Source organism: Sugiyamaella lignohabitans, chromosome B (genome assembly GCF_001640025.1).
Source record: "Sugiyamaella lignohabitans strain CBS 10342 chromosome B, complete sequence".
NCBI lineage: Eukaryota > Fungi > Ascomycota > Dipodascomycetes > Dipodascales > Trichomonascaceae > Sugiyamaella > Sugiyamaella lignohabitans.
Window position 1 is genome coordinate 2,712,185 of NC_031674.1, and position 25,586 is coordinate 2,737,770.

The 25,586-nt window shown below is 40.9% G+C and overlaps 14 protein-coding genes across 14 annotated transcripts; 6 read left to right on the top strand and 8 right to left on the bottom strand.

The window, feature by feature from the left end:
• Positions 1–45: 45 nt before the first annotated feature.
• On the bottom strand, positions 46–1,179 carry FRE8 (Fre8p; the record flags this gene model as incomplete). Its single annotated transcript, XM_018879863.1, has 1 exon — positions 46–1,179. One exon carries the CDS (start codon positions 1,177–1,179, stop codon positions 46–48), a length of 1,134 nt encoding a protein of 377 aa, XP_018737740.1.
• Positions 1,180–5,298: 4,119 nt separating this feature from the next.
• On the top strand, positions 5,299–5,874 carry ISN1 (IMP 5'-nucleotidase; the record flags this gene model as incomplete). The annotated part of the gene is made up of 1 exon (XM_018879865.1): positions 5,299–5,874. One exon carries the CDS (start codon positions 5,299–5,301, stop codon positions 5,872–5,874), a length of 576 nt encoding a protein of 191 aa, XP_018737741.1.
• A 148-nt stretch (positions 5,875–6,022) lies between these two features.
• CSM3 (Csm3p) lies at positions 6,023–6,967 on the bottom strand (the record flags this gene model as incomplete). Its single annotated transcript, XM_018879866.1, has 1 exon — positions 6,023–6,967. The coding sequence occupies one exon, from the start codon at positions 6,965–6,967 to the stop codon at positions 6,023–6,025; it is 945 nt and encodes a 314-aa protein (XP_018737742.1).
• A 226-nt stretch (positions 6,968–7,193) lies between these two features.
• Positions 7,194–8,438, top strand: PPE1 (carboxylesterase-mitochondrial 37S ribosomal protein YmS2; the record flags this gene model as incomplete). The annotated part of the gene is made up of 1 exon (XM_018879867.1): positions 7,194–8,438. One exon carries the CDS (start codon positions 7,194–7,196, stop codon positions 8,436–8,438), a length of 1,245 nt encoding a protein of 414 aa, XP_018737743.1.
• A 243-nt stretch (positions 8,439–8,681) lies between these two features.
• QNS1 (glutamine-dependent NAD(+) synthetase) lies at positions 8,682–10,844 on the bottom strand (the record flags this gene model as incomplete). The annotated part of the gene is made up of 1 exon (XM_018879868.1): positions 8,682–10,844. The coding sequence occupies one exon, from the start codon at positions 10,842–10,844 to the stop codon at positions 8,682–8,684; it is 2,163 nt and encodes a 720-aa protein (XP_018737744.1).
• Positions 10,845–11,505: 661 nt separating this feature from the next.
• PRO1 (glutamate 5-kinase) lies at positions 11,506–12,717 on the top strand (the record flags this gene model as incomplete). Its single annotated transcript, XM_018879869.1, has 1 exon — positions 11,506–12,717. One exon carries the CDS (start codon positions 11,506–11,508, stop codon positions 12,715–12,717), a length of 1,212 nt encoding a protein of 403 aa, XP_018737745.1.
• Positions 12,718–12,896: 179 nt separating this feature from the next.
• On the bottom strand, positions 12,897–14,114 carry NCS2 (Ncs2p; the record flags this gene model as incomplete). Its single annotated transcript, XM_018879870.1, has 1 exon — positions 12,897–14,114. One exon carries the CDS (start codon positions 14,112–14,114, stop codon positions 12,897–12,899), a length of 1,218 nt encoding a protein of 405 aa, XP_018737746.1.
• Positions 14,115–14,361: 247 nt separating this feature from the next.
• Positions 14,362–15,327, bottom strand: PIH1 (Pih1p; the record flags this gene model as incomplete). The annotated part of the gene is made up of 1 exon (XM_018879871.1): positions 14,362–15,327. One exon carries the CDS (start codon positions 15,325–15,327, stop codon positions 14,362–14,364), a length of 966 nt encoding a protein of 321 aa, XP_018737747.1.
• Positions 15,328–15,940: 613 nt separating this feature from the next.
• Positions 15,941–16,393, top strand: AWJ20_2897 (uncharacterized protein; the record flags this gene model as incomplete). The annotated part of the gene is made up of 1 exon (XM_018879872.1): positions 15,941–16,393. The coding sequence occupies one exon, from the start codon at positions 15,941–15,943 to the stop codon at positions 16,391–16,393; it is 453 nt and encodes a 150-aa protein (XP_018737748.1).
• A 61-nt stretch (positions 16,394–16,454) lies between these two features.
• On the bottom strand, positions 16,455–18,398 carry CPR1 (peptidylprolyl isomerase CPR1; the record flags this gene model as incomplete). The annotated part of the gene is made up of 1 exon (XM_018879873.1): positions 16,455–18,398. One exon carries the CDS (start codon positions 18,396–18,398, stop codon positions 16,455–16,457), a length of 1,944 nt encoding a protein of 647 aa, XP_018737749.1.
• An 819-nt stretch (positions 18,399–19,217) lies between these two features.
• AWJ20_2899 (uncharacterized protein) lies at positions 19,218–20,006 on the top strand (the record flags this gene model as incomplete). Its single annotated transcript, XM_018879874.1, has 1 exon — positions 19,218–20,006. The coding sequence occupies one exon, from the start codon at positions 19,218–19,220 to the stop codon at positions 20,004–20,006; it is 789 nt and encodes a 262-aa protein (XP_018737750.1).
• A 78-nt stretch (positions 20,007–20,084) lies between these two features.
• TOS3 (serine/threonine protein kinase TOS3) lies at positions 20,085–22,370 on the bottom strand (the record flags this gene model as incomplete). Its single annotated transcript, XM_018879877.1, has 1 exon — positions 20,085–22,370. The coding sequence occupies one exon, from the start codon at positions 22,368–22,370 to the stop codon at positions 20,085–20,087; it is 2,286 nt and encodes a 761-aa protein (XP_018737751.1).
• A 1,262-nt stretch (positions 22,371–23,632) lies between these two features.
• On the bottom strand, positions 23,633–24,640 carry MDH1 (malate dehydrogenase MDH1; the record flags this gene model as incomplete). The annotated part of the gene is made up of 1 exon (XM_018879878.1): positions 23,633–24,640. The coding sequence occupies one exon, from the start codon at positions 24,638–24,640 to the stop codon at positions 23,633–23,635; it is 1,008 nt and encodes a 335-aa protein (XP_018737752.1).
• Positions 24,258–24,503, top strand: AWJ20_2902 (uncharacterized protein; the record flags this gene model as incomplete). The annotated part of the gene is made up of 1 exon (XM_018879879.1): positions 24,258–24,503. The coding sequence occupies one exon, from the start codon at positions 24,258–24,260 to the stop codon at positions 24,501–24,503; it is 246 nt and encodes an 81-aa protein (XP_018737753.1).
• Positions 24,641–25,586: the final 946 nt, after the last annotated feature.

Sequence of the window (25,586 nt, forward strand, 5' to 3'; positions counted from 1 at the left end):
ATAAATATAGATTGTTTTTTTATTAAAAAATGACTGGCTTTTTAATTACAAATTAAATTCTTCTTGATAGAATTTGAAGCCTTTTGATTCTGCCCACTGCTGGCTATCATGGACTAGTTTGTGAGATCCGGCTGATATTACCCATCCACCTCGTCTGTTTTCTTGGCTGACCTGGAGAAGTTGGTCCACACAGCAGCAATCATCAGCATCTATGGATATACCGCACAACCAAGCCTGTAGTCGAATATTAAGAACTGGTCGGCTGTTGAACATTGCATATGAGTATTCGTCTCTGATATCAATATATCGTGGTTTAGAACGATTAGATGGAGGATGTCGAGGATGGTGAATAGGGTCTATCACATGCTCAGATGAGTATTTTATAAATTTTGGTCGGCTAAGCAACAGGGGATCTGTTTCATTCGATCCGCTAGATGGTAAACCATCAGGCATTTCTGATGCTTCACCTCCACTTAATGTACTTTCACTGCCATCACTAGCAGATGCGGATGATTTATGGTCATGATCGACTGCTTCATAGTGACCACTTTCGTTATTTTCTTCATCATTGTTGTCGTAATCATCATAACCATGTTGGTCATACTGTCTCTCTTCGTCGAGTTCAACCTGAGGAGTATCCATGCAGCACAGATCGTCGACTGCGATATCTAGATATTCATCGTCGTTCAGCTCCTTATAAATTTGAGCTTCTAATAAAGAAGCAGTGCTCAAACGACGTTTTAATCGGCTTTCTCTGGTAAAATAGATCTCCACTCTGCCATCAAGCACAGCATCATGCAATTTAATTGATTTCAACACATTTGCATCCTGGGGATCTCGAATTGCCCATAGAAGTTTAACTTCTACACCTAGACTTTCAAGATATCTAAATACTGGAGCTGCAAATGCTATTCCTGATCCACCAACAATAAACAAAGCTCTACGTATACCACCGGTACGAGCATCATCCATAAACTGCGTCGAAACAGATCTGAATATTCCCAGCATTGAGTATGTTTGTCGTAACTTGATTGGATATCGAGATTTACGCACCACTAACTGAAGAATTGGCTCCTCAGGTAGTGAAGCAACTGTATAAGGATGGGACGATTGTAGCCATGTGCTCGGTTTATAAAGAGAGTTTGACAGTCGAACATGAGATCCAGGGACAAATTTCATATCTCGCAGTCGTTTTGGAAGTTTAGTCTTCGGGATTGTAATGAGATACAAACTTGGGGAAATAAACTGAACAAGCAGTGTTGTATGAGCAGATTGGAAAAATCTGTAAAGAGCTTGGAAGAGTAGAATTCCAAGACACATTCCCATGTATCCATTTGAAGGGGGTGTAGAGTGCCACCAGATCATGCCTACAGTCAACCATGCACTTAAATAATGGATCCCGTAAAACCATTGATAAAACCTCCTACGCAGAGGAGGGAGAGACGAAAATGCTATCAGGATAAACAATGTAATCGCACCAATTCCACAAAGGTTTGGTGTTGACCAGAGCTTATGTAGTTTTCCAGTCACTGCATAAATATAGAAATACAGAAGAGCATGAAAACTTATGAGAATGACAATCACTCTACCGAGCCATTTGTGATATGGTAGCAGTTGTAAATAGAATGATTCTGGAAAAGGATATGGTCGTAATGTCAAAAAGTACAGAGGAGGCATCAAAGCCACTGTCACTCTACCAAGACGTTTAACCAGAAAAGTCAAATCTTCGTAGCATTCTGAAAATATAAAATATGATAATCCCAGAGTCCATACTGTCAGAGTTACTGGGAGCCAATACGACTGCCGTAACTGGAATATCTTTCGAGCGACACTTCTCACAAAATTAGGTCTTCGCTTACTTATCCTCCGCGAAGCCAGCGGAGCGATGAAATGGAATAATGCAAACAATACAATAACAACTGTAGCAGCTATAAATGTCTGTAGGCCATACTTTGCTGTGACAGCGGTCCTAAATTTCTTGACCTCCTTAGGAACAGTTGGAGTAATTTTCCACATATTAACTGCCACAATTAAATAAAACCTGACACTTCGGAATCCACTTAGTTTAGACTAACATAGGGTCGCCAGCCCGGTCATAAACGTAAATATAATGAAATATACTCACACCCTTGATCCAATTTTAATAACAACTTGCAGAACCACCGTTATCCATCTATACGTAACCGATGGGTCAGTGCTAAAACCTACAAATTGATAAATAACTTTGGTTCTCCGGAAAGATGACGCACATGCCAAAACGTTGTTTATAAATGAAGAGTTTTATAGAGGGACGATATATTCCGCTCCCCCAGGCTTGCTCCTCAAAGGTAGTCGAAAGAGGTGACAAGACCCATACTAGGGCCTAACATATGTAATTCACCCGCATGTATGCAGGATTAAGAACTGTTGCGGCTCTGGTTCGGACCATGTTGCCCTTTTGGGAGTTATCTGATCTAGTGCCGTGCTTATATAAAATAATTATTACTGAAACCTCACATGCAAATGTACATGTGGGAATAAGATTGGCTGTGAGTATTGAAAGATCAGATAAAAAGCTCGTCTATTACGTGATAATGCAACATCTTTTCGGCCCGGCGGTAAATTTTGGTACGTCGGAATCCGTTTTCGTGTGAGCTGGTTTCTATTGTTTAAAGACGGTTGGTTACCTCTCTTACCTCGGGGTACATGCCAGAGCCCCACACATTTCTAATTCATTAAAGCTACCCGGCATCAGAATATCAAAGAAAGACAATCTCGTGACCTTGGCCTTCCTAAGGGCATACCATATGTAGAGATTTATCCCGGTGTCTACATCTGTCTGCCTTAAATCAAAAGTCCTATTAATGCCCACTTGAAAATCTCGATTTTGTGGAGACAAGCATAAAGTCTATAAAAGGACTTTCCAAATATCTGATCCCTTCCTATCTATTAAAACGCGTAAATAAAGTGCCATTTCCATTTAATGTTGGCTTCAGCATTTATCTTCTCTTATCTTCTATTTGCTGCTCTGCTTTAAAATAGTTTAGGTATGGACGAGTACCACGGTAATACGCATATTCCTAGTGTGACCCGTTCATCAAATCCGGATCCACTCAGCCAAGACTACCGGGCTGTCCCAGGGTTGTCGGACACAGAAAGGCAGCTTTTGATCGAGTATCAGACGTTAGCCAAAAATCTTGCCGAGGTAAGAGCCAAATCATATGCCATTATTTTTTTAAGCTAAACTTACTAACAATTGTAGTTATCTCAATCCCTCTCTAAACTCACAGTAGTGCCTACTTCTCAGGTTCTAGACACACTTCAGGCACTGGAGTCCAAGTCCTCTCTTGTATTTACGCTATTGAAAGCCTCGGTGTATAGTGTTTTTGTGCAAAATGAAGGGGACAGTCAAGATTTAGAGGAACAGGAAGGCGCTCAAGACATCTCTATGGAAGATAATCACCAACATGCCGAGTACGAATATTACTGAGTCAATATAAGCATTTTAGAACAAAAGCTTTTGTATTATTCACCTCATTGGATTTATTAAGTTCCACTATATATACTTTCCACGGACTATGCTTTCACCACTTGTTCGGTCAAAACTTAACTCTTGCTAACACTCTATCTCTATGAAAACTGTGAATTGGTTTATTCGGACAAAACCAGATCTAAGGGCTAGTATACTCTCAGGACACTGTATGACATCTCAATGTAGTTTTACAAAGAGTTGAGTGTATGGTTGACAAGTTCAATCATTTGACAGGTAACAAAAGTATGGTTACCAATGGGTTAAAGAAAGTTATACTTAGGAATGGCTTATACACCCTTTTACTCTTAACCCCTTTATGTCTATCGGGCTCAAAGCATATCAATCGGGTTGTTCTTAAAAAATAATATATTATATAAGCATGAAGAGAGTTGGATATTGTAATTAAAAGCAGCTTTAAATAAACTTGTTATGCAGGGGTCCAAGATGCCATACTGGGAATATCTTTTGCATATCCCCACACTGCATAGCCGCTCAGATGACCAGCATGCCCTCTGACGATGTTCGATGATCCTTGACACTTGCGTTCTTTCTTTGATGAATCGGTTTTAAAAATTGGTTCTATAGCCGAGATATTAGTTTGAGAAAGATCAAGGAAATCAAGGAAATCAATATAAATGACCACTAGGTAAGTTACTAATCTGTCCGAGGCAGGCTTGCCAACCATTCCGATCTAACCGCTTCAGATATCGAGTAGAGTGTAGGTGCTTTCCCTTCAATTCAAATGGTCCCAATAATCTAACAATTGGGTTTTAGATGCTCTTAAGTCACACCGTCGTGATGAGTTTATTGAATGGATGAAATCACTCCTTGGAGTAAGTTGATCTGGGATAGTCTGTTTAGGTGAAAGATTAAGATGAGGCACAGTTGTCGACAAAGGGTTACCAGATGTTGTGTGTTTTATCCATAGGAGACGGTGAATTGTGAGGACAAACGTGAATCTAACAATGTATAACAGGTTCCATTTGTTTTGCATGCTGGGTCACTTAGCAGCTTCCGAACGGGTGATGATTCAAAGAGCACCAACGAAGCCCGTCGCAGGTACGCCGAGATCTTCTTTGATGTTGAAAGATTAATAGATCAGCAAAGTATGTATTTCTGGACAGCAAGAAAATATTGAACTAGTATTGTGCTGTCTGCTTCTTTCAATTGACACGAAAATGATCTAACTTATTATCAAGTTGAATTGCAAGAGAGAGGAGATCCCGCTCAAGGGAGACTACGACAGCTGCTGCCTTCGGTTGGAACCTTTTTTACAAGACTCCCACTTGAGCGAGCTTTCTACATTCAGGATGAAAAGCGATCTATCTCGAAACGTCGTCTTGTCAGTCCTAGTTTCAATGATATTCGACTCATCTTGAATACTGCTCAGGTTATGAGTTTGAGTAGTAATAAACTCCCAGTACAGCTCGTGACTTTTGATGGAGATGTCACTTTGGTAAGTGGAAATCCATAATTAAGAAAACTGGTCTATAACTTTCAAGTCAAACTAACAATATAGTACGATGATGGAAAGAACTTAGAAGTCGATAGTGAGGTTATTCCAACATTGATCAACTTGCTATCTCGAGGAATTCATATAGGCATTGTCACTGCGGTAAGAAAAAGAGATAAAAACAGGAGGCTGTCAAGAATATTGACTAACTATAATTCAGGCAGGCTACTCTGATAAATCAGGTGATCCTTATCTGGTAAGGATTGGTGAACTGACTAAAGCAATTGTTAACAGTGAAATTTTAACTCCAGAGCAAAAATGCAACTTGACAGTTATGGGTGGAGAGTCAAATTTCCTATTTCGACTTGATGGGACCACTGGAAAGCTCGTTTGGATTGAACCTGAGGTATGGCAATTGTCCGATGTATCAAGCTGGGTGGAGTTGGATATTCAGAAACTTTTGGATTTGGGAGAAGCGATTCTTACAGCTATGCGGAACAAAATGGGCCTTCCAGCAACCATCATTCGCAAAGAGCGTGGCGTGGGACTTGTTCCTCTTCCAGGAAAGAAGATGTGTCGCGAAGAACTGGAGGAAGTCGTACTTAATGCTCAAAGAGCTATAGAGATTACAGAGGTTGCTAAACGAGTCCAGTTTTGCGCCTTCAACGGTGGCAGTGACGTTTGGGTTGATATCGGTGACAAAAGATATGGTGTTTTATCTCTACAGAGCTACCTGGGAGGAATCCCAAGCAGTCGCACTTTACATGTTGGAGACCAGTTTGCATCCATCGGTGCTAATGACTTCAAAGCCAGGCTCGCTGCTTGTACTGTCTGGATTGCCAACCCCCATGAGACTGTGGAGATTATCCAAGAGTTGAATGCCTATATAGACGAGTATAGAGTCGTCTGATATATGTTAACTTTTCGTGTGTATTGGTTGTTAATTCGAATTATATCGCTGTACATTTCTCCGAACACATCAAGTGGAGGCTCTAAACAAACGATAACTCAACATTAAAAAGATAAATAAATAAATTCAGTGAAGCTTATTACAAGTACTAGATATCCATGCCAGCGAAGAGATCAAACTCTTGTCCTTCTTCCTCATTTTCTTCGGTAGTCAGGTTTGAAGTAGGTCTCATCTCAGTTAGAGCGATAATTTCACTGTCGCTAATATCTTCGCTGTCACTATTGGCATTCTCATTAGTCGGAGGTGCTTCTGTAGGGCTTTTAGTCTCGCTTTCTTGTGCTTCTGACGTTGATAGAGTTGGATTAGAAGGTGATTTATTAGCAGATTGATTGGAATGGTGAATAGACGACCATATCTCGTCCTGTTCGTCAAATTGCTCTTCTTCTCGGGATTGGTTTGCCGATGGGTCTGATTGAACTGTAATATTGCCGGTGGAAAGCAAGTTGGAAGCATCGGGCATACCATCATCACTGAAAAACAACGATTCTTCTTCGGGAATAATATCACTAGCTCTCTGTTCGTAGTTGTCAATGGCTTCTGGTATAATCGTGTTGTCACCATGGTCTTCACTCCCTTGGTTACGGGACGCGTACATCTCGTCAAGATAGTCTGAGGTGGATTTTTTCTTTTCTACCTCGATCCATTGTCGACGATATACTCTCATGACAGGTGTGGATCCCGCTCTCTTGGCCAGTTGCACAAAGTCCATGAAATTAGCTTTGGGGAAAAGTCCATGAGCCCATATTTGGTACGCGCTAAGAATTTTTGTCAAGTCTCGTTTTGCATGACCTTTGCCTTTAAACTTCATTCTAGGGACTATTTTTGCTTTAAGTGCTGGAATGCCATTGACACCAAGTAGACGGTGTTCATCTAGTTTAGCTGCTGGCTTCCTCTTCTTCACTACCACTTCCTCAGCAATACCAAGATCCGCTGCAGCATTGTCGACATTTTGGTTCGATTGTAATCCTAATGTATTATCATTAGGTTCTGTGTCTGATAGTTCGTAGGTGTCTAGAAGATAATCGTTTTCCATTGTATATCTATGGCCTTGTATTGTTATTGATTGTGGATGTGGCTTTCTTGTATATCTGCTCAACTGCTCTCACTCAGGGGTTAAATTAGAAGCGCGCTTGACGCGCGTAATCACGCACCTATACATTGACCTGCACCTGATTCACTTTGATTCTACTACTCACGTGGATAAGTTTGAGTACGGCTTAATATAGAGGTTGAACCATAATTTTGATATTTATAAAGAAATGTCCAACTTTGAAAAAGATATATTCCGAAAAAAGATTTTAGAGTATGAGTCAAAGTCTGGCGCAGCCTGGGCGAGTATTCACCAGGAAGAAAATGACCATGGCACAGTGAACCCTAAGAACGCAACCGATAGAACTATAGCTGACATGAGCACAGACGAAGAACAAGACAGCCTAGGAAGTTTAGGAGTACATCTGGTACGTTCCGGTGGTACCAGTCGTAAGAAGTTACTAGCTCCAAAATCATGGGACGAGTATTTTGAAGAGAATTTAACTTTGAGTAAAGACGACAAATGTGTGTTTAATGTATACTATATTCGTCCGAAATCTAGAGAAGCTCCTATATTCATATTTCATCATGGAACCGGTTCTAGTGGACTAAGTTTTGCAGTTGCTGGGTCAAAAATTGTGGCTCATATGCAAAAAAATGCTGATTCAGCTACTATATGTAGCAGAGCTGATGACAGATTGGTTGGAGGTGTGGTTAGCTTTGACATGAGAGGTCATGGAAGAACAGTTGTTGACAATCCTAATCACGATTATAGTCTTGAAACTCTTACTGAGGATTTTATTACTATGGTGGAGTTGATATCTAAAGAAAAGCAATGGGGCACTGATAATCATGGTAATACCTCAGATTCCTTCAACCCGCCGCTAATACTGGTAGGGCATAGTCTGGGAGGTGCCATAGTGACCAATGCTTCTTTGAAAAAGAGGCTTAAAAATGTGATTGGAGTTGTAGTTTTGGACGCTGTAGAAGGTCCAGCTATTGAAGCTCTTAGTAGCATGGACAGGGTACTGTCAACATGGCCCTGTGATTTCGAGAGCATCCCTAAAGCAATTGAGTGGCATATACAAAGCCGTGCTCTACGCAATAAAGAGTCGGCGGCAGTATCAGTACCAGGGATTATAAAAGAAATTCCTGACACTTCGCAGTATACCTGGGTTCTCAATCCACGTACTACAAAGCCGTATTGGGAGAACTGGTTCACGGGTCTGAGTGGGAATTTTCTAGCTGCACCTGCTGCTCGTCTTCTTATTCTAGCTGGTACTGACAGACTGGACAAACCACTAATGATCGGTCAAATGCAGGGCAAGTATCAGCTCGTTGTGTTTGCTGAGTCTGGCCATTTCATCCAAGAAGATGAGCCTGACAAGACTGCTCTCACCCTAGTTGACTTCTGGACCCGAAATGGACGACCAACTAACATTGTGCCTACTTTTGGAAAATTCAGGTCTGAGTGATTAGATGATAGCGGGTAGCTTTTAGGCTTTGCCCCAGACTCCAATATTTATGTGTGGCTTCCTTCACCTGAGAGGATATCGGCGGCTTCGATGCCTTCTACAAGACAGGCCTAGCGAGTCAAGACAGCATCCTGGCTGCTTGGTGCCAAGTACTACCAGATATATCTTAAAACTCAGCGGGCTGATTAAGTAGTGATGGTCTGTTTCAGTAAATTTACATAAAATTTTGCTATTGCTTTGGAACTAGTCTTGTTTATCTTGTTGCAGAGATTGGTTCTTGGCTTCAAATGACTTGACAACCTCATCAATCTTCTTGGATGCCCATGGGAAAGAAGGGAGAATAAGGAAAGGCCTCAAATCAAACCGGTTATCATCAGGTGAGTATTGCTCTGCATGATATGACGGTGTAAGAACAGTCATCTTATGACGGTTTATGGCGTAAAAGTAAAAGAAGCGCTTCACCTTAACTGCAATCTCAGCAGGCGTGAGTCTAGGGGTCCATTCATGGTAGAGCTTGATAAATGCGCTATACGGACCGAATTTCTCAACTTTTCGCAATCTGCCGAAAACTGAGAGTTCGTCATATGTAAAGCCCATATCAGCTTCATCCGACTGGACGTATGTTTTGGTGATTGGTTCAAGTTCCGCCGTGGGCGTGGCTGTAAGAAAGTCGTTTAGAACTGGCATGTCAAAGGCATCTCTCGCGTATGCTATAAAAGCTTTTAGGTCGGTCTTTGATATACCGCCAATAGGATTGATATCAGCACTGGAACAATCGTATTTAGTAAGATACCCACGTAACGCCTCATCGACATTAGCGCTACCAAGGACCAAAAGGCCACCTGTAGGGCGGCTACGCACCCAAGGAAGTAACAATGCAAACAAATATGCTAAAACCATACGTAGACGAGCTTGAATATTTTGAAGGGCCAAGTTCTCGGGTTGAGAACCGCCATGCACTTTATACTGAGGACTCTTTCCAGTGACTGTTTCAAAAAGTTTGCGAACAGCTGTTACAACTGTGTCGATGTTCATGTCAACGTGGTAAGAGCCAATATCATTGGCTAGGGCCTTTGCTCTAGCACGTGTCTCGTTTGATGAATTCTCGGTACCCATATAACAGGTATGGAATATCATGTTAGCGAATTCTTTAGGATCAGTAGGAACCCATTCAGGATTTTCTTCAACTGCCTTTCCAGCTAAACGCCTGGCATCCGCAATAACTTGCTCGTTACCGTTCTTGGCAGCTTCGGCGACTAATCGACACATAGAATGAACAATAACTGAAGTAGCGCAACTGTCAATACCGCCACTTAGAGGAATGAAGAATCCACCAGCTCTACATCTGCGAAGGTAATCCCATAGCCAGCAGGCTGGTCCCAGGGCAATTTCCTCCTCAGGAGTGTGGTATCTAAGCGGCCTAGCTTTAGTAGGAATAACGGTCATGTCAAACTCGAGGCTGCGTCCAGATAATGCTCCACTAGCACTACTGAACTCCACTGATGGGTACGATTTTTCAACTGCGGTGGATTGCATTCCGAAAGAAGGAGCAGAACGATAGCTTCGAACTGAGTCCAGATCCACAGTAGCAGTAACAACTTCAACATCATCTAGACCGAATTGAGCTCCCTGGGCAACTACGTCACCGTTAACCACAATCAAAGCACATCCGTCGTAATACAATCGGTCACCATCACAACCTCTTTGGTTTGCATAGAGATATACACCACCACACTTTTTGGTGGCCTCAACAATCAATCGCATACGAGTGTCCAGTTTACGTAATTCGTGATGGCTGCCACTGGAATTGGTGAAGAACTCAACTCCATCCAAAGCCAGTCCAATATGGGGACTATTCGGGGTGAAAAGCTCCTCGCATGTTTCGAATCCAAATGATGTCTCCAAGCCGTCTAGTTTAGCATCACCAAACGTAACAGACCTCTGTTTTCCGTCTAGAACTTCCTGAATCATGACTGGCAGGATATGATCTTCAACATGCTTTTGTCTATACCAAGGTGTAAAGTATCTCATTTCTCTATAATTGCCATCATTTGCCAACCAGAGTTTAGGACGAATAAGGAAGATTTTTCTGTTGTAAGAAATGACTCTACAATTGTATCTGACGCTTTTATGGATAATGGGCATACCAATATCAAGCAAGATATCCTGGCAATCGGGGTGAGTAATGATTTGTGAATACATTTCCCAAGAATGCATATAAGTATCTGCTTCCAAGAAATGGTCCAGACAGCCATAGCCCGTGATTTCTAATTCCGGGCCTGTTCTAAATGAAGCCCCTCTTTCCTTAGCGATCCTTATACTTTGAATAATTCTATCGCGGTTTCCCTCAAAATCAAGAGCCCATTGGTTCAAGTTGCAAGTAGCAACCGTTACTAAGTGCCCCATCTTCAATTGTTGAACTTGACCTGTCTACGAGATTAGTCAATTCTATCTAATTGTTGAATAGATAAAGATCATGATCTACAATATATATAAATATGAGCCGCGCGGAGCGGCTCGGTTCCTTCCGTTAGCATACCAGGACGAGTGGAAGATTTTAATTTGTATTTCTTTAAATTTCCTTTTTTTACCAGTATATAGTTAAGATTCGAGAGCCTAAGAGTGCTTTCCTTGGCAATTAATTTTTACTGAACAACTAACTTACTAAATAACTTGATATCTTGGGCCTAAGTTGTAGTGACTAGCTGAGAAATAATTGCACTATATTGATTCTTTAAATTCTAATCAGTCCAGCGTTAATTAATTTTACTCTCAGTCATTTGGCCGCTCTAAAATGGTTTATTTATTGAATTCTATATTCCATCCTTATATTATTTATGTTTCCTTATCAAATCACTATGTTGGTATCTACCGCATATACGCGGCTGGAATTTAATTAGTCACTGCAGGTTGAAGTTAAAAGTAAATACGGGATCAAGACTCTCACCATCAGCTGTCATTGTCAATTGATAAATAAAAAATGCTCCCAAAATGTTATACGATAGTAATCAAGCTAGGGACCTCGTCACTTTGCGATGAGGTCACTCGGGAGCATAAAATTGCCAACATGTCTCAAATAGTCGAGACGGCTGTCAAGCTTAGAAGAGATGGTCATAAAGTCTTGATCGTATCATCTGGAGGCATTGCGGTGGGCCTGAAAAGATTGAAGCTGACGCAACGACCAAAACATCTGTCATCTGTACAAGCTGTGGCAGCTATTGGACAGGCCCGTTTAATTGGATTATGGGACGATCTTTTTCGTCAATTGGACCAGCCCATTGCACAAATCTTGCTAACTCGAAATGATATTGCCGATAGAACCCAGTACTTGAATGCTGCTAATACTATGAACGAACTTCTCAATATGGGGGTTATTCCTATTGTGAATGAAAATGATACTTTATCAGTCTCTGAAATTCGCTTTGGTGATAACGATACGCTCTCTGCTATTACGGCTGGCATGGTGAATGCCAACTATTTGTTCTTGATGACTGACGTAGATTGTCTCTATACCGAGAATCCTAGAACTAATCCAGAAGCGAAACCGATTTTGGTAGTTGACGATATTTCAAAGTTGAAAGTTGATGTATCTAGTGGAGCTGGCAGTAATGTTGGAACTGGAGGTATGACAACAAAGCTTATTGCTGCTAGGTTAGCTACTTCAGCTGGAGTCAACACCATTATTTGCAAAAGTTCAATTCCGGGAAATATACACTTGATTGTCAAGTATATTCAAACTCATGATACTCCTTCTGTCGAGGTAATCGCTGATAAGATTCCAACAGCTATCTCATCAGCGAGTGCATCGCACACTAGTTTGACAGAGACTCCAGAGATCCAACAACATGAACTTGAAAGTCTTACAATCGAAGATGTTCCCCTTCATACTCGGTTTTTGCCTATTGGTCAGCCAATAAAAGACCGCCAATTTTGGATTCTGCATGGACTTTCACCTTCTGGAAGTATATTTATTGATCAAGGAGCATCATCTGCTCTCACTCGATCCAACCGTGCTGGTTTGTTACCAGTCGGCATCATCAATGTAGACGGCATATTTCATACCTCTGAATGCGTTAATATCTATTCGGCACATCGTAGCTCTGACGGCGTTGGTATGGATAAGAGCAAACCATCCAAACTGATTGGCAAGGCCCTTGTTAACTACTCGTCTACAGAACTTGATCGCATCAAGGGTCTTCACAGCCATGAGATTGAGTCTGCCATTGGCTATGCTGATTCAGAATATGCTGCTTTCAGAGACAACATGGCATTTTTTTAACTTCTCTATTTATATAAGAATCTGTATTATTGTTTCTGCATACATATACAGAGTATCTATAACAGACCATCAGTCCTGTTTCTTCACTCTATATCTTTCTCGGATTCTGAAGACTGAATAAGGCATCTTAGGATCCAATATTCAGGGAATAAATAAGCTATATTGTACATCTTCGTAATCTACTCAAGTGAGTATTCAGCAAGTACCTCCTCTTTTGTCGAGCGTTTGGGCCAGTTAAGTTCAGATACCATCGAGTCCTTGAATAATGTAATACAGCCGTAACACAGCTCGTTCGATGTGTCCTTAGACTCTTGATGATCTTGGTTTTCTTGCAGACCATCAGCAGATGGAGGGAAATTTACAGTTATCTTTTCAAGCCACTCCAGGCTATCTGGCATGGCAGGACCTCCACAGATTTTGCAAGTACTGACCTCCAATTGTCGGCTCTCATAAACAGCTGAACTAGGTGCAAGTTTAGCGGCTGTTTTTACTACCGTCGATACAACAGATGGAAACCCCTGTTCCACGGAAACAAAGTACTGATTAACTAGTTCGTCGATGCTCTGCAATTTGGTAGTGGCAGGACGGCGGCTCAATGAACTCAGCACGAACTGATCGAGGCTCTGAACTTGAATGTAGTCGGCAACTTCTGACCCAAGCACTTCATTTAGTGGATATAATATTCGCGGTTCTGACTGTTCGCTGAATAATATATCCGAAATGGTATTTCCCCGTCCCTTAGCAGTTAATGAAATGACCAACTCGGCTAACCTTGTCATGGAATGGCCCCATATAATCGTTGTACAATTCAAATCTCTCGCAACCTTCTCAATAATTTTGAGCCGAATGATATTTAGCATGTCTTGCTGTGGGGTTCTCTTCACCAACATGGCTAATAGTTCTTTCGTATTATTAGGGCTGACGGTCGAAGTTGATGCTACGATTTTGACCACCTCTCTGTTGACACTGGGATCTTCCAAAAACGACTCTAATTTGACGCTGGTAATAGTGGAGCACTCTGGGTATTTTGCTCGCAGATTTTGTAAAGTTTCTTGTACATCGCCATCCATTCCATGGATTCCAGTTTCATCAATATGAACCGCATGGAGATGTAGTCCCTGTCGACCTCCATGTGTAGAAGACTGAAAGCGAAGCATATCAGCTACCATATCCAAAAGAGCTAATGAAGACCGTCCAAAAGACAGCGGTAATAACACATCAGGTACTTTCGCTCCAGGTGTGTAGTTTACTTTGTAGTCCTCCATCCGCTTCTTCTGCTTATACTGGACAAACTTCACAAAGCATTTCTTACAAAATGGTTCAGAGCGAGAGATCAAAACTGATGGTTCCTGGCATCTCTTGCAAGGAGCCACTGAATCTGTTGTATGAGTAGTCATGGTTGGGTCTTCCAGCTACTGATGCTAATTTTGAGATCTAAATCATAAACTAAATCAACGCTTGGAAATACATTTTTTCACCCTTGCCCTTATCTTTAGAAGTTCCAAGATAAGAAATGATGTTCGATTCAAGTGTCGGTGCTCTCTTATTATTTTGCGAGATATAAATTGAAAAGTTAGCAATAATATTTACATTCATTTCAATCAATAATACTACATGCATGAGTCGGAAATAAGATATTGCCAACTAATAAATAAAGACTTGCAACGACCCAGAATCTCTTGTGAAAAAAGCCTCTACCTTGTCTGCTGGCTTCACTAGTGCGATGTCTAAGTCTCCAAAAACCAGTTTACGCTTGTTTGTGGACAGTTTTAACTCTGAGGACTTAGCTTCTTCTTCTCCCTGAACTCTAATGTCAATTAAGTATGATGGAGGTGAACCTGGACCCTTGAATGGTCCGTTATATGGATTGATGGTGTAATGAGGTTGCTTCGTTGTCGTAGTAATTTCTTCTATGAGGATCGGCTTATTTTTAATCTCAGATCTCTCACTGCCTTGTATGGGCAACTGCAACTCCTGAATATTATCTGAACCAAAAGCCTCATTGATGATGTTTTCGGCAGATGCAAGTTGAGCTTCATCAATTTCTTGTTTGTTAGAATCCCGCTTGACAGATTTATCTGACTTGACAATATTTTTGGCATATTGCTCTATGCTTGAGATAAAGTTGGGCTCTTCTTCTTCTTCGCTGTCTTCTAAGGATTGTGGAACATCTACTTCATATTCACGCTGTGGAATGCCTTTTACTTTAAGTTTGGGGGTCGCTAGGTTCTCTCTATCAATTGAACAACCCGATTGCAGTTCAACCATAGCCATGGAAGCCTCAATTATATAGACTCGGAAGTCTTTATAAATTGCAAACTCTTGACCCACTCGGTCATTAACACAGCAATCAAAAACGGCTGATTCTACGCCTTTTTTGTCTACATCAGTTCTAGGATCAGACACCAACATTGGCAGTTCTATATTCTCTTTCACGTCCACCCATCTTTCCTTGGGTACATCTACTGCTGGATCAGTGCAAATATTGATAAAAACCTTGCACCCTTCGGGCAAGTTCAGTTGTGCCTTTAGTTCATTCGAAAAAGATACAATCCTACTTTTCAGAACAAAAAATGGAGTTGGATCCAGCAATACTCTCTTCTTCACCATGGCAAGAGTCTGTCTGTCAACAATTGTGGAGATAGACAACTATATAGACAACTTGGTAATTGGTGATAATTGATTGTCAAGCTCTTCGCCTTCGGTAAACCTCGAATGCGGCTGAAACCAGGACCTATTTAATATAGTAGTGAAAAATAGTATCTTGTTAATAAACATTGATTTAAGATCAAAATAAATATATCTTTGAACACCTACTTCATATTGAGATGATTTCAATCTCGGTCCTTTCAAGTCAGTTAGCGGCTAAATGGTTTTACTCATTCGGGTCAGTCAATTGTAGAAGTAGGATAACGGAGCCGATAATAAAGGCTAAGATAATCGCTTAAAAAAAATTTATAGAACATCTGAGAACCAGACAAAATCAGGAATTTTACTCTAGGACTATTATGAATATTGGTATGGTATCCAATCGCGAAAGACGAATCAGTAACTGTTGAAGGAGTGTTACGCGAATGTGCATCCTGTGCATGCTGTTTGGGGCTATTGCATGATTTCCCCACGAAATGGTAAATCCGAACCATCAGACTATAAATCTGTGCGAGTGCGCGCAGTTAATTCGTTTTCAATCGTTTTCAATTCTATCAGCAGTACGGAAAAAATTATGTCTTCTCAATCTACAGCAGCTCCCCAGTGGTGGGAGAAATATCCAAATCCAAAATCAGAACCCACGTATATTTCTAAAGAGAAAGTAGCTGAAGATGTCAGATCTAAAGAAAACGTACTAGTTATTGATGTACGACGAGATGATTTCAAGGGCGGTAAAATAAAAACCGCATTGAATCTTCCTGCACAAAGTTTCTACAACTCGGTTGACAGTGTGTATGATCTGGCAGAAAAATCTGGAAAAGAGGCCATATACGTGCATTGTAATAGATCCTCAGTCGGTAGCCGGGGTTGGAGAGTGGCCGGCTGGCTGCAAGATACGGCAACATCTAGAGGTGAGAAGGTAAAAATTTACGCAATTACCGATGGAATTGTGGGGTTTGCTACTGGAGGAAAGGAATATACTGAACTTCTAGATGAATACGATCCTGAAGTCTGGGAGAAAAAATAACAATAGATACATGCATGTACTCAATAAATAAAATGTTATTTGTTCCAGTAAGTTCAAACATTTACTTTACAGTGGTAGATACAATGGAGGGTGGGTCCTCTGGCCTATCGTTCTTATCTACTTTCAATCCCTCAATCATTTTAATGGTTTCGATTCCCGACTCTACTCTACCGAATATAGTGTGCTTGTCATCTAACCAAGGAGCCTTTTCAGTTGTAATAAAAAATTGGGATCCATTTGTATTTTTGCCAGCATTTGCCATACTCACTGTATACGGACGATCGTGTCTCAACATAGGAGTGAATTCATCTTTAAAGTGCTTACCCCAAATGCTTGTGCCACCTGTTCCATCACCTTCAGGATCACCGCCCTGTATCATGAACTTTTTGATGACTCTGTGGAATATTAAATTGTCATAGTAACCCTTCCTGCAAAGAGCTGTGAAATTTTCTACGGCTAGAGGCGCGTAGTTTGGAAAAAGTCTGACAGTGATATCTCCAAGAGAAGTATGTAAGACAACAGTACTGGATAATTGCGTTTTTGACCCCTCACTTTTATTCGTCTTTGCACTCTGACTTGGTTTAATAACTATTGTTTCATTATGAACGTCTCTAGATGATTTGATTTCTTTGTATTCAGCCTTTGATCTGCTGAATAAATAAAACCTGTTTTTCTTAAAACCAGTAGCAAATAGAATTGGATCCTCATTGAACTGTTTGGAGATGGTTTCGTTATTAGAGGTAGCCATATCCATGGTCATAATACTACCATTGTAGTCTGAGGACGCTTTTCCTTGATATAAGCTAAGCGTCATAAAGCGAATATTTTCCTCTCTTCCCAGTAAATTTGAGCACGTGTTGGTGTCTATATTTACGAACTTTATACCCAACAACGTCGAGTAAATAATGAAATTGCTTGATTCATCGAAAATAATATTAGAGAAGGCTGTAATATCATTCATTGCTTCTTTCTCGAGGGTTAACCGTCGAGCAAATTCACCATTATCTGGTTTGTATACACTGGTACCATATCGGTGCATTTCCTCTATAGTTTCTAAGCTCTCATCGTATTCCCTGATCTTTCTTCCAGACTTGAAATCAAAAATAGCCACTCTTCTCTCTGACGAAAATGTTGCAAATTTTGATTCATCTGGTGAAATAGTTAGACATAGAATTGAAGCTTTAGATTTTCTGAAGTCGTATAAATTTGTAGAGCCCTTGAACTCAAAAACGCCTTCTGGTTTGTTGTACATGTTGCTACCCGACGGCTGCCAATATTCAATCATCCCAAGACTGTCAACGGAAATAACACAATCATAGAGGGAGTTATAGGCTAGCAGGGTCACAGGGGCTTTATGTATCTTATCTGCTACTCTTACTGGCTTATAGTCTTGGCCACTGACGTTACCGACTTCGCCTTCAGAATCTTGGTTGCCACTTTTCTCGATATCATAGATGTAAATTGATGAACTGTTCTCGACTGAAACTGCTATCAATGATCCACCAGACCCACGTCCCTGGATCCAACATATATTTGAAGGCACTATAGAAACTTCAAGAATGTTGATCATATCTAAACTGTAGACGTCGAAAATCTTGATTGTTTTATCACCCCCTATTGTTAACAGAAGTCTGCTATCCGTCGAGAAGATAGCCTTTCTAATTGCACTCTTGTGAGCTAGGAATTGTTTAACAAATTGTATTCCATCTTCATTATCAGTCTTCTGCCAAAATTTTAAATATCCGTCGCTCGAACCTGTCGCAATTATACCGGAGCGAGACGATTCAGGTTGAATAACAATAGTGGTAATCTGTGATTTATGCATAAAAGACTTTGAGTATCTTTGGGAAGAAGGAAGATTCTCCAAATACAATTTTTCATTTTTCAATCGTCGGCGCCTTTTCTGCTTTGTAGCTGGTGCAAGAGAAGGGCCATACTCATCATCAGAAGAGTCTGAGCTGGAATCTTCAGCTTTTCTCTTACTCATAGACGAATCCACATTCATGTGTTGCCCATTTGAGATAGGAGTGGGCTCCGATTCCGAGACCATAGTATTATTATTATTATTATTATTATTATAATGTTCTATCTGTGTAGCACAAATCTATCTACTTGAATTTGGGAAGAGCCCTAACCTCTATCTTATCTTTTGAAATTGGGCATGTTTACCTATAGCAGTTTCCAGTAAGTTATCCCTCTCGGTAATCTAATAACCTATACAAAATAGTGTTTTGTGAAGCACAATAAACTCTCTTGGATGATTAAAGATCACAAATTTGGTTGTTAAATCACCTAGTGGCGTGATACAGTTTGCCACAATAGTGCTTCGGGTTAACAATCCTGAAAATATTAGTATAACAATTATAATTACCCGACCACTTTATGCACCTTATAGATATCGGTTTTCAATTACACCGGGAGCGGACTGAAAATATGCACTGGTCCGAGCATCTGTGTGGTCATATCATGCATTTACCCCGGAAATTCAACCTATCTGTTTACAGTCGGCGGTCAAATTTGCCCGAGACGGAATTCTCTCACAGATAAACCCCTATTCCTCGGCCGTATTTTACACCTAAAATGTTTTCAAGAGAAATCAGTTCACCCGAAATAGGGATTCCGATATGTAACGGATCATGTTTTTCCCTTCGGATTTGAATTAAGTATAGTTGGAGTGGGAAATCAGACGCTGCATCTCGCCCCGCGGAGTATAATACAGCCTCGGCTAGTAGATCGATGAAGTTTAAGTAAAAGTATAAAGTCGATATAAAGTTGTTTCTCAAAAAATACTTTGTTAATTTCAATCCAAACCAACAGAAAAATAATGTCACCAAATCTTCCTATTACATTTCCTCTGGGTTCTGAGGAAAAACTCCTTCGCGTCTCAACTACTGAGGGTTACAATCTCGTTGAGTACACCAGTGCTCCTGACAATCGTTACACACCTGAATTTATCGATGCTTATCTCGAAGCCTTAGCATTTATTCGGATTCACTTGGAGCCCAAAGTTCTCATCACTACTTCGGTGTTTCCCAAGTTTTTCTCAAATGGACTTGATTTTGAGAGGGCCATTGTCACAGAGGGCTTCATGCCGGACAGATACTACCGTTTGATGAGAGCTGTAATGGAATTTCCTCAGCCTACAATTGCGGTTGTCAATGGCCATGCCTTTGCAGCTGGGTTCATGATTGCCGCTTGTCACGACTTCCGAATTATGAATCCAAATAAAGGATATCTCTGTATGAATGAAGTTGAGTTTGGAGCTCCTATCTTACCGCCGATGATGTCAATTTATAGAGTTAAATTTGGTACTGCAATCACTCAAAAGATTACTTTGCAAGCTCACAGATTTACAGCCAAAGAGGCTCTAGCAAACAAGCTTATCGATGGATTAGGGGGAATGGAAGAGGGTATTGCTTTAGCTGAAAAGCTGTCAAAGTTTGCAAATGCTGTTTCATATGCTGCCATCCGGAAGGAACTTCTTAAAGAAGTTATTACTGACACACTCTCATTCGAACAAGATACTGAGAGACTCACCCAAAGACAGGAGCTGGAGGATGATTACTATGAAAAGAAGGGTGCTGAGATAGAAAAGAAACTGGCTAAACTTTAAGTAAGTTTTCAAATAGGAAATATACTCGTTAATAAATAATTCAAGGCGAAGATGCCTAGGCTTTTACATGCATAAATATTACAGTCTATCATCAGTGTCAAGACTGCGAGACCGAATCGATGTCATTTCCAGTCCCAAGAACTGTCTTGTTCTGCTCCTACTAGGGCGCCTTTGCATTTGCGCACTATTCTGCTCGGTTGTAGTCTCGATGTTCTCTTTCTTGGTAGACTCGTTACTAGACTCAACAACCAAGTTTTCGGTTAACGGCAGGAAATCCGTATTAACTGGATCACCGTTATTATAGTCTGGCTGGGTATCAGGAGCCTGTTCTTGACAATCATCACTTTCTACTTTTCGGGTTGGTATGCTAGAATCAGAAGTTGTTGTAATAATTTTAGGTATAGGCTGTTGCTGATGGTTGAAATAATCATTGGACTCGCGATTTCCAAAAGGGGCACTTGAAGGGGTCAATTCAACTTTCGTTGGTGAGGTAGCCATATTATAGGGATCCAAAAGAGGTGATGTCCCACTGGAACGGGAAACGTACGTTACGGGGCAGTTTCCAGTAGCCCGATCTTTTGCGAGAATTTCATTCAATGCTCTTGTCAGCTTGAACATTGAATGAGTGCCAGAATCGCTGCCCTCCGATAACATTGACACAGGCGATTTCGATGATTCTCTAGAAATTGATCCATTTAATGACCCTCTCCATCCGTGAAGTTTTCTTAGCTTTGCAGTTGCTTGGTCGAGGTCCATTACACCTTCAATTAGTTCAAATGCACTCAGCAAATCTTCTTCCGTCACTGGGGTGATGCAGTCAGCTGTGTTCTCCTCAGTTGATAACAAGAGATCTTGTCCTTGGCATGTAACCCAAGGATGATCTCTAATCTGATCCATCTTTATTCTTTGTAGAGGGTCTTTTTCGAGAAGCCGTAACAATAAGTCTTTCAAAAATTCATCGCATTCATCATCATCATCAAATCTAGGGCTAGTCGTAAGAATTTCGTAGTATAGGTCTGTAACCGTATCGGCCTGAAACGGTAAAAATCCAAACCGCATGTAATACAATAGAACCCCCATAGACCATATATCAGCAGCTCGCCCATATATGATTCTGTTAACTTGTGAGGGTTCCCCTACTCCATTGAGATAGATAAGTTCTGGTGCCATATAAGCAGGACTGCCGGCAGTCTTTTTAATAACGTCATTCCCTTTCTCAAACATTTCTGAAACACCAAAATCAACAATTTTCACAACATCATCTTCACTGACAAGGACATTGTCAGCCTTAATATCTCGATGGATGATGCCCTGTGAGTGCAAATACTCAACCCCAAGGATCATATCTCTAAAGTATAATCGGCATTGTTCCTCAGAATAATGGCCACTTGGATGCTCTTCCTTATTAACTGGCATTATGACACCTTTCTCGCAGTATTCCAGTATGATGTAGAGCAAATCCCCATGTGGGTCATCGAGAACCTCCACTAGATTGACAATATTTAAATGATCGAGTTTCTTCATGATGGCTACCTCGTGACGAATCAGGTTGATGGGGTTGGAAGGGTCAAAACTATCGGACGAAGAAGAAGGTTGTTGTGGGGTTGCGGTTCTTGGAGGGGGCCTCCCTCTCATGCCCTTTCTCCTCAATTGCATAAGTTCAGTTCGATTCAACTTTTTCAGTCTTTGCTTAGAATATTCCTTGATCGCATAACGGGTGTTTGTGTTTTTGTCAATCGCTAGTCTTACGGATCCAAAAGACCCATTTCCGATTACTTCATTCACGGTGTATTGATTGATAGAAGATCCCGTCTCGTCCTCTCTGTAACTGGCATTCAGTGTTTCCTTGATTTCTCTGGGCATTTGGTTCGGAAGACGGAACTGGTGTCTTGTAGGGCTTAATGTAGAAGATGCAGGAGATGAGTGAAATCTCAGAAGAGCAGGTCGTACCAAAGGAGCCAACGCGGATGGTCTATGAATATCTCTCTCTTGAGGGACTCCGCTTAATGGAGGATAATTTTCGCTATCACTGTCATTGGCAGTACCGCTCCCAGTACCACTACCACTTGCGCTAGAACTTCCGCTTCTTCCACTATCATAATCTGATTGAGACATACGACCCAAAAACGATGGCTCGTTCAATATAATATGAGTTGACGAACTATTAGATTGAACAAATACGGTCGGCCCGCTAGGTTTGTTCGTGGTGCCGCTATTGCTGGTGATTGCATTGTCACTAGTCACAGATGCACTATTTGAATTGCTGCTCTCAGAATTGCCGGAGTTACTAGGGGCAGCATAATCATCATCACCGAGTTTTGTTTCTATTGACAATTTACTCGGTAGTCTTCCCGTTCTATGCATAGTTGAACCAGACCTGAATATCAACGTGTATCACTTAGAAATGGTATTTTACTTAGTATACACCTCAATCGAACCCAAACAAACAGGACACACCGGTGTCTCGCGGTAATATATACCGGAACGAGTGACTAGAAGGCCAAAAGAGAATCTAAACGCCCTAGCTGGAATGGAGGTCGTGGTATAATTTTCCGATTGACCTGCGAGACAGTGAACTCAGAGATTAACACACACCCTAACCTGCACGTACTCGTTATATGAAATGAAAATGGAAACGAACTGCAGTTGACCGAAGTGTTCCAAAATATAATAATTTTTGAATGCGAGCGTTGAAATTATAAGGGAATTGCTAATTCTAATATCACCAGAATATCACATAAACCTAAAAGAATGTTTATATAATTTACTATATTTAGACTTGTTAGATTTGGCACTTTCAAGTAGACCAAAAGGAGATGTCTGGGTGTGTACCCGTTGGTACATGTGTATATAATGTGGGTACAACTAGAACAGGACAGGATTAATAAAGCATCCCACTTGTATAGAAAAATAGTATATACATTTACCACTGAAGTATCAAGCTAAAGAGGTTCTTATCATTTTGTTATAGCGAATCATTTTGTTATAAAGCATACATGTATAAATATTTGGTAATGAGACTGCTCTCCTCTACACCATCTCAAAACAAAAAAAAATCGAAAATTTCTATGCTTTATTAACTTAAGAATTGATATAATTTAGTCTAGATTAGTTTATATATGTTGTAACTCAATCAAATAGTCTGTACTAAGTTAACTAATATTTTCTCTATGCTATAATTGCTTTTTGATTACCTAGTATAGAAGTGATCAGGTAGCTTATGCAGGGAGATTTATTATACCTGCGTGGTCTGTTCATAAGCTCGCAGAACCGCCTGTACATTAGGCGAGAATAATAATAATCTTTGAGCAGATACATCGGACTGACTAGGGTACTACCCCAGTCAGTGATTTAACCCACTTTCACACATTACAAAACAAGTCGTTATCTCATATCTTAAAAAAACTAATATATAATCTATCACAGATGACCGATTTACAATCTGGAGCGTTAGTTATTCCTATTATTGCTTGAAATATCTGTTACGGAATGGATTAAGAGCACCTGAAAAGAAACAAATAGATGAAAAAATTGTCAAGACATGAAAATTTGAGAAAAAGTTTTGATAACCTGTGAAACAAAGAAGAATGGTTCGGCTAGGTGTGATGATCTATTATCCCTGTTACTTACTTTGAAGCACTGTTGACAATGAAATCAACTCCCTTGCTGATATTGCCCGACAAACCTTCAACGGCAACAGAAAGGAGTTTCTTTTCAGAGTCGGAGATTCCACTAAGAACGTCAACGACCTTAGTTGCTCCTGAAGGGCCGAATTCAATAGGAACAGCAAAGAAATCAACACCAACAGCCTCCTTGACCTTATCAGCACCAGCAATAGCCTTTCCATCAAGATAAACAAACGAGGGTTCCACAACATTGGATTCGCCTTTAGCACCTCTCAAAACAGCCTCAGCAAATCTGAAACCAGCATAGGCCATGGACAGGGTAGCAGAACCGGCACCATCCTTGGCTTGGACAACTTCGTCACCTCCAAACTGAATACGTTTAATGAGCTTCTCAACGTCAGCAGCTGGAACATTTACAGCAGGACTAGCCTTGGAGAGGAGAGGAACAATGGTGTCACCAGAGTGACCTCCAACAACAGGAATGTTCAATTTGCTGGGGTTCTTATTGGAACTGTCAGAATTAACTTCAGCAGTGAAGGTTTGAGCACGGACAGAGTCCAAAGTAGTGACACCCAAAACCTTTCTGGGATCGAAAACATTATGCTTCTTCAACACTTCGGCAGCAATGGGAACGGTCGAGTTGACAGGGTTGGAGATAATAAGGACAAAAGCCTTAGGAGCGTACTTGGCGACACCCTCAATGATGTCACGCACAATGCCAGCGTTAATTTTGAAAAGGTCATCTCTGGTCATACCAGGCTTACGAGGGATACCGGCAGGAATGACTACAATGTCAGCTCCAGTTAAAGCACCCTTGAGACCATCATCCTTGGGAAGAAATCCCTTAACAGGACCAGCAGTAGAGATGTGAGAAAGATCAGTAGCGACACCAGGTGAGTTCACAACATCGTAAAGAGCTAACTCGTCAACATAAGGAGACAATTTAAGAAGAAGGGATAGAGGTTGTCCAATGCCACCGGAAGCGCCAGCAACAACAGCTTTGACCATTTTTGTTTTCTTTAGTTTATCTGAGCTAAAAAGGAAAGGAGGTTAGTATAATGAAAATGCTATTTGCTTTTTAAAGGGTCAAGGAGGAGTATGAATAATCAGAATACGAGACGAAAATATGAATGATTTGTACAAAAGCAATGACAGCAGTTATCGTGGTTTAAATACCCCGGATGCATTTCAGTATTGCGAGACCGATCATATGCGGTAGTTGTACTGGGAGTTTTTAATGTTGCCGAGCACTGGGTAAGTAGCCGAAACCGACGGTCTGTCGGGGATTGTGGGCAAGGAAGATCGAGGCCTGCAGGTTACTATGGACGATAACCCTTGACCCTCACAATCGCGTCAGTCAGACGCAAATCTGATGTTGGGAGGAAGGGAGTGAGGTATCGGGAGCAAAGAGAATGGGCACACCGAAAACACGCAGTGAGTGTCATACTGGCAGCCAGCATCCCTGACATAGCAGACAAGCTACTGGGAAGGCATATCTTGTCAAGCCAATAAAGACTGTGCCTTAGTAACACAATCGGACTGCTATTAACCTACCAAATGTAAATCTGTTTGAACGTTGATTACAGACTGTACTATTCAATCCAATCTGTCAGTACCATTCAACGCTTTAAAACTAAATCAGTTTGGTGTAAAATCAACCCAACAAACAGCTTCATTGTTATGTACATCAACAGCACCCATTCCTTCAATCTCGGTCATTTGATTTCACAACATCCTTTGGTACCAGCACCATTTCATTTGAAACATTTTAATCTTGGGTATCTGTAGCTAAGTAGTTGACTAGTCAGCCAATTGAATAGGTTTCACCGATTTTTCTTTATCTGCGAAACATCCTCAACAATGCACCATACTCAACACCATTAAGTAATACCACCCTCAAAAAAAGTCTATAAATCGCCAATTTCCTCTGATTATTGTATTCAACTCCATCACT